This window comes from Patagioenas fasciata, chromosome 18 (assembly GCF_037038585.1).
Source record: "Patagioenas fasciata isolate bPatFas1 chromosome 18, bPatFas1.hap1, whole genome shotgun sequence".
Lineage (NCBI taxonomy): Eukaryota > Metazoa > Chordata > Aves > Columbiformes > Columbidae > Patagioenas > Patagioenas fasciata.
In genome coordinates this window covers 3806411-3813672 of record NC_092537.1, presented here as the reverse complement: position 1 = coordinate 3813672, position 7262 = coordinate 3806411, and the positions used below count along the sequence as shown (strand labels likewise).

Below are 7262 nucleotides of genomic sequence, written 5' to 3'. Positions count from 1 at the left end.
CTGCCCCTTGAACAGTATCTCCTACTGAGGGAATAAAAGGGGGGGATCTTGTTAAAGATGTACGTATTTTTAACCAAGAGATCTTTGACGCTTGTGCTAAATTCTTTCACTTACTTATGTACTGCCAATGTGTTTCTTGTATGTGTAAAATATTTACAGTCTTGGTCCTGCAATGGGACTCCTTCCTCCAATAATTTTAGCAGGCTGAAGTGCTGATTCTCTTGGCTTGAAATGCTGTTTTACGTGTTACCTTATGCTGTTTTTAATTGCCTAGACTGACACACTTGTGTCAATACAGAACAGGCTCAGTGCAAGAATCACAATGGAATTTGAAACCCTCTGTAGTGCAGAAACATTGGAATCCAGGAGCTTGGTTTCACATCCTTCCAGGGAGATGCTTTCTGAGAAGTCTGCATCTGGTTTTCTAATCCCAGGGAAGTTTGAGAGTATTCAGATCAAGCTTTACATTAAGCTCCTTCCCTAACAAGCAGGGCCAAGACAATCGAAGTTACATTTGCCAACACATCCCTAGAGAGCACAATGCATTTCTGCTGTAAAATCCTCATGCCATGTTTTCCAACTGTGGCATCAGTTTTAACCTTAAAAGATTTGTTTTAAGTTTCCTTTTAAGTTTACAATAATTTTAAATACAAAAAGCTTGTCAAGGCTGCCATTCCAGGCAATTTCTCCTCAAATAACAACACAATTGTGATAGACAAGGCTGATTATAATTAAAGGTACAGGCTGAAAAAACACTTGATTTATGGAGTGTGTAGAAAATGGCTTCTAAAAAAGGCAGGTTTGCTTCCACAGAATTCTGATGGTTTCATCTTTATTAAATACAGTGGCACATCTCCCACAAGCATAGTAAAAAAATATATTAAGACTGAAGTCAAGTGATGTTCTTTTCTCGGTCATGGGAGAAATTTTTAAGTCCAGTAAGTGTAACTTCAGAGTGAAATAAAAAAAATGAGAAACTAATCAGGGCCATGAATCAGTCTCACTGGGGAGCAACAGGGCTATGCAGAACACAGCTCTGAATTGCTATCAGCGTTAGAAATCCAGCCTGGGGATCTGACACTTGCTGATGAAACTTGGTGCCAGATGAAAATAGGCTGAGCAGGGTGGACAATTTTTTGCTGCCCTCTGCAGGGAAGCGTTCAGGATTGCCATCTACCGCTGAAACCTGGGAAGTGATGAATAGGCTCACAAAATTATCTGTGCTTTTTCAGAGGAACTTTTAAAATTTACTCGTGCATTGTTATTTCAATAGTAATCTGTACTCAATTTATATTTATTAACATTACATTTATAAACAATTTTATTTGAGTTGACGAGTCCGTTATAGTCACACTTACAGTTTAATTTCTGTTTTTCACTGAATACAACAAAGCCACTATCTATCCAAACCTGACAAACTGAGCATGGTCAATTCTCACTGCCATTCCGCAGTCAAGTGCATGTTTTAACTAATGCAGGGCTCACAGAGCAGCGCTCGCCCTCTCTTTCTCTGATACACAGCAGTGCACAGAATGAGAAAACACACCCAAGGCCTCAGAGAGCACAGCTTGGGCTTTCATGTAGGGAGAGAAGTCTGTTACACTGTGCTTTCTGCTGGATGTGTGTTCTGAAGGCGTGCCCAAACCCATTTTGATGGAAATACTACTCCATCATATAAGAATAAAATAACAGACCCTCTTCCTTGCAACCTCAATACCAGCCTTCCTTTCTTTACTTCAGTTGCTTGCTAGGTACCAAGATGTAACCAGGAACTGCAAGGTATCAGAAGAAAGGAATCTTTCAAGCTCTTATCCTCCTCTGCTCTCAAGGAAAAGATTAAGTAACTATCACTGTGTCATTCACTTCCTCCTTCCAAACTGATGTGTCAATTATTTCAGTCTTCCACTAGTAACTGTTAACTCCTCACCTGAGAATAAACCAACATGGGTACAGTGCTTCAGCATCAGTGTCAAAACACAAAGCCATCAAAAAGTCACTGAGATAAGTGATTAATGAAACCTGAGCATTACAAGAAGATTATTGTTACTCAAATGTCCAGTCATTCAATCCACGTACATACTTCATTTGAGAACATTTCCTTTAACACCAAAACAAAGGGAAGAAGGATATGCTTCTAGTTGCAGCTACCCTCTTAGACACTTTATGGAGGTTTTTTATGTTCACATCTCCTCATTTGCCAAAGCACAATCAAAAATAAAGCAAGCATATTAGCGGTATCATGAACCTTAATTGACTGCTGTTTGTAGGACTCATATAGGGTCTTGCAGTATATAATCTCTAAGAACAAATATTTTCTTCATTATTGCGTATCTGATGTCACATGAGAATGTTATACAGACAAATGTGAGAATGGAGGATAATACAGCCACATACAAGAAGGTCTGATGTGGAGAAATCTTTGGGAGGCAGTCTTCAGCACCCAGCATTCCTACTGGATGCAGCAACCCTGCTGTATGGCCACATTTGTATTTGCAAAATGTGTTTCACATATTTGTAATTCCTTTATACTGAAATACACAAAAAATAACAACAAACCAACTCATTCTGTATTTGTCATGGCTAACTTTGTTAAACACCAGTATTAGATATGGAATCACAAACTGCAACATGGTAATACAACAGAGAAGCTGGAAGGAGTAAGAGTTTTTAAAGCTATCCGAAGCAATTTGGCAGTCTCTCAAGCTATTCATCAGCAACAACACAGATCTATATAATACAAACAAAAAGTCAAGAAATGCACTGACTCCTTACAGCTAGAACCTGTGCTCTCATTTCCAGAGGTCAAACATGGTCAATTTATAAACAGCTCAGAAACAGTCTCAGCCAAACTTTGGTGACAGTGAGGCATTTCTGGCCTTACGCAGAACTCTGCAAGCAAACCAAAGGACTTGACATGACTCAACCGGTGAAGAACATCATCCAACTCAGAAGCCAAACTTAATTCTGACCAGGGTCAACCTCATTCATCAGCATCATCAAACTGGCCAATCTCAGTCACTCTAACTGGTGGTGTAAAAGTAAGGGAAGCTGCATGGTGACAGCCCGGGTTGTAAAACGAATCCTCGTGCCATGAGTATGAGGCCAAAAGATTATTTTCCTGAAAGCTTCCACAGTAGAGATCGCCAGCATCTAAAGAAGATGAAAGAAAATATTTAAACCATGGGAGATACTTGGAAAACCAGTGGTAGAGAACAGCAGATTATTTTGCAGATCTACAGCATCTTCCAGTTAAACATGTCAATTTGATGTGCTAAGTCATGAGTTAGACCTACAAACACAGCAAACAGAAAGCTGAATTTGTCAACGTCTTCATTTTAATGAGGGTTCTTGCCACAGAGATAAAACAGTTTCCCAAAAAGCTCGGTGATACACCTGGATTCAAAACATCAGACACAGCTCTTACAACAGTTCTGTTTTCTCCAGGCATTAAAGGCTCATAAAATCATTACTTTTGCTTCCCCTCCCCTTCCTGCTGTCTCCATAACCACATCCCAATTAGGAGCCCTCCAAACCCGTTAAGAACTGGGTCACTGGATGGAAGGGTGGGGTCCTGTAACAGTGAGCTCTGAACAACATTTCCACTAGGCTAGAATTAAGCCTAGTAAGCCTGTTATTTAACCGACATAGCACAAAAATAGCACGAAGTACTTTTACAGAAGCAAAAGATTTCTTGCCAGCAGATGCTGAAAGGACTAAGCAAACAAAAAGCCCAGAGCATGGGGCAGCAGAGCACTCAGCACAGTACCTGTCAGCTTTCCAGTCACACTGCCAAATGAGCCATCAAAGCAAGTATTCTAAACAACTTTCTAAAAAGCCATAAAATGACTGACCAAGCAGGGTTCTTCCTTGAAGCAACTAAAAACTCACACACACTTGTATTAAGTATCCTTCACAAGTACCTGAATCCCACAGTCACAGCTAAGTTTGTGACGATTTAAGGAGCATAAGCTGCAGGTAGGGATGAGTTAGTTAAACGGATCAAAACATTCCATAAATCAGAGCAGATGAGAGATTAACAGGAAAGCCCAGAATGAAAGGGAGGGAAACATCTGAAAAGGAAACAGTCCTTTCCTCAGATTACCCAGTATGAAAAACCAATACTGTATTTCCGTTTAAAAATCGGCATTATTTTATAGGAAGGCTGCAAAAACTTTCCCACTTTCTTCTGTTAACAAACAATGGAATTTGAATACAACATTAATGAGAAGAAAATGGAAACGGTACTATTCTGCATCAACAAATACACAGCAGGTCACTGCTGCTAGCTAAACTCCATCCACCTGTTCCATCCTCACACACAACCTGGCAAATAGAAGCCTGAGACACTCAGATCAACACAACTCAATGGTAAAACAGTTTACAAACTGGAGGATTAATATGACTCTAAAGATGTGAATGAAACTGGATCTATCCCTTGCTACCTTTGTACATGGGACTGATCACATGCACAACCACTTAGGAGGATAAAGCTTCAAAAAAATCAAACAAACAAAAAACAAACACTGAAAAAAACCTACCAAAAGAACCACACTTCAACCAACTCACAGCAAAAGCAACATCATTCTCAGAAACTGAATGCTTGTACTGCTCCCTTCCAGAGCTTCATTACAGTGTACAGTCTGGATGAGTTTTCTTGGAAAAATAAAAGAGTTTACATTAAAAAGTTAAATTCCTGCACTCCATGTACCTTTCTCTTCTTCTTCAAAATAACAAAGATACACTACTGAGACCATGCTTCTCCAGAGAAACCTGATACACACATACAATTCTTCTTACCATTCCACTCCCTAAGCATTCAATTGCTCAAGCAAGAGTTTCATATGAACTTACAAATCTGCCTTTAAATTCTGTATTTGACAACAGAATTATGCATTACAAATCCACAAGGTCAACAACAACAAAAAAACACTTCCCAGAATTGAACATGCAGTTATTTAACCATATTCTCCTGCAAAGCACCTACCTCCAATCGCATACTAACCAAAACTCAAAGCACAAGTAAATTTGTACTCACCATAAGGACTACATTCAGAGTCCTCCAATTCTTTATCCCAGTCCTCCACCTCATAGACAGAAGCAGTTTGCAGGTCTGCAAAAGTTACAGCCTCAAGCATACTGGAGACTTCACCATCCACGTCTTCTAGGTCAGGGTGTACATGAGCACAGTCAGCAGGAGGGTCACTGCCATCAGTTTCATTGTGAGAGACATCAGAGAATTCACTTTCTTCAGATTCACTATCAGGAACATTTGAAATTTCCTTCAGCAAACATTCTAAAAACAATAGAAAGAGCCAACATAGATACTTTGGAATTAAACAGGAACAATTAAATTCTTAGCATGCAATAATTCAGTCAGGTATATGAATGCACTTGGTGATCACTAATCTAATTATATGAAATTCCTTACATACGTAATATCACTACAATGCTGCTTCAGATGCTTGGGAACATCAGACAGAGGCTTGCATCACAACATTAGCCCAAGCCAGGATTTTCCACAGAATCTTGTTAGAAAAGAACTCTTTAAACTAGGGCATGTGACCCAGCAACCATGTTTCACCACATTCACCTGTTGGCATTTAAAAAAATAGGTATGTTGAAAAACCACAGGTCTAATTTACAAAAAAAAAAAAAAAGCTTTTTTTTTTTGTAATATTAATTAATTACTCTTGCACCTAAGCATACACAAATATCTACATAGAAATAATTCAGTGCAGTAACTGAAGAGGCACTTCCCATGCATCACCAAAGAATTAGTGTATTTCCTCAAGAAGAGTGTTTCATTACTCACCATCTGCTTTGTTTTGCCCTAATATTTGAGGCTTACCTTTTCTGGGCTTCCAGATCATAGTTTCTCTCTTCTTAGGAAGATGTTCCTCCTCAAAGCTTGAGGACTCAGCAGCAGCCATCACCTACAAGAGAGTTTTAAATAATCCAGTAGCACCTTTAATTGATCCCTCCAATGAAGCTCATGCAACTTCCACCACATTTGGGTGCTTCTGAGCCTTTGAGCATGACCCGTGTGTTTGTTCCCTTGATGAATCAGAGGTTTTAAAGCAGAGGCTTTCACTTCAGAAAGCAAATCTGTTCGGGGATGGCTCCTCAGTCACCCCAGGCAGCAGCCAACACAGACCCGCCAGCATCCCCACAATCCTGCTGCCACCCCGAGTTTTGGGAACAGGTCTCAAAATTAACCCAAAATGTGCCTCTGTAGGAACTGCATCGGACTGTGAAAACTGCAGAGACACAAGGAGTGGGACAAGTGCAAGCACTAAGGATTGTGAACCAGCCCCATGGTGGGAGCCCACACGCCAAGGGGACAGGAGAGGGCCAGAGCCTCCCACAGCCCTGGGGCGCTGGAGGAAGATGGTGGATGCACACCTGGAGAATGGAACACCTCAAATGGGTTTCACGGTCCCCAGGAGAGGAAGGGAAGGGTGAGTTACTGCCACTCCAGCAGAAATGAACCCAGTGAAGGAAACTCCCCTCCGCAGGGCCAGCCGGGCTCCTGGGTGCTCCACGGGCCGAGCCCGGCTCGCCTGAGGCCGCGTCTGCTGCTCACAAGGGTCGCGGCCAACGAAAAAGGGCAAAGCGCCGCATCCTTCGAGCAACCCCACACCGGCGAGCCCCGCCGCTCCCCGCCCCGCCGGACCCACCCCGCACCTGCCGAGGAGGCGCTGCCGTGAGACGAGCGCGCAGCCGTGAGACGTCGGTCTCTCCGTTCCCGCCCTGCCGGGGCCGCTCGTCCCCTCAGCGCCGGCAGCAGCGCCTGCGCCCCAGGCAGCCGGCGGCCTCGGGCACCGTCAGGCGGGCGGTCCCCGAGGCGGAGCGGCTGCAGCCGGTGACCGTAATGGCCGCAGCTCGGCCCCCGCTACCCGGAGCGACCCCGGCCCGAAAGGCGGGAGCGGCACGAGGCGCCGGGCGCGCGGCGGCTTTTCCCGCCTCAGCCGCGCGCGGGCAGGGGCCGCTTCTCACACTTGTTCACAGCCAGCACTGAACTTCTCACCGCTACTGGACACTTCGTGTAGAGAGAGAGGACAGCGGTCTGATTGAGGGGACAAAAAAGCCATTAACCGGAGGAAAAACGGTGAGGAAAACACCTTTACACTCATAAAGTTGTAAATAAAATATCAACATCCCTCCAGGTTCTGGGGCTCCTTAATCTTGCCACAGGTAACAAGATCCTGCAGGGCTCGTGCCAGCAGCGTGCTGCCAGGGAGCACCTGTGCGGTGCTTCACGC

The 7262-nt window shown here is 43.3% G+C and overlaps 1 protein-coding gene across 1 annotated transcript; it reads right to left on the bottom strand.

Moving 5' to 3' along the window:
• Positions 1–728: 728 nt before the first annotated feature.
• Positions 729–7091, bottom strand: COPRS (coordinator of PRMT5 and differentiation stimulator). The gene is made up of 5 exons (XM_065852214.2): positions 7028–7091; positions 6685–6770; positions 5849–5933; positions 5036–5293; positions 729–3150 (listed from the first exon to the last, which is right to left on the bottom strand). Exons 1-5 carry the CDS (start codon positions 7089–7091, stop codon positions 2981–2983), a joined length of 663 nt encoding a protein of 220 aa, XP_065708286.2. The 3' UTR covers positions 729–2980.
• Between the last annotated feature and the right edge of the window lie 171 nt (positions 7092–7262).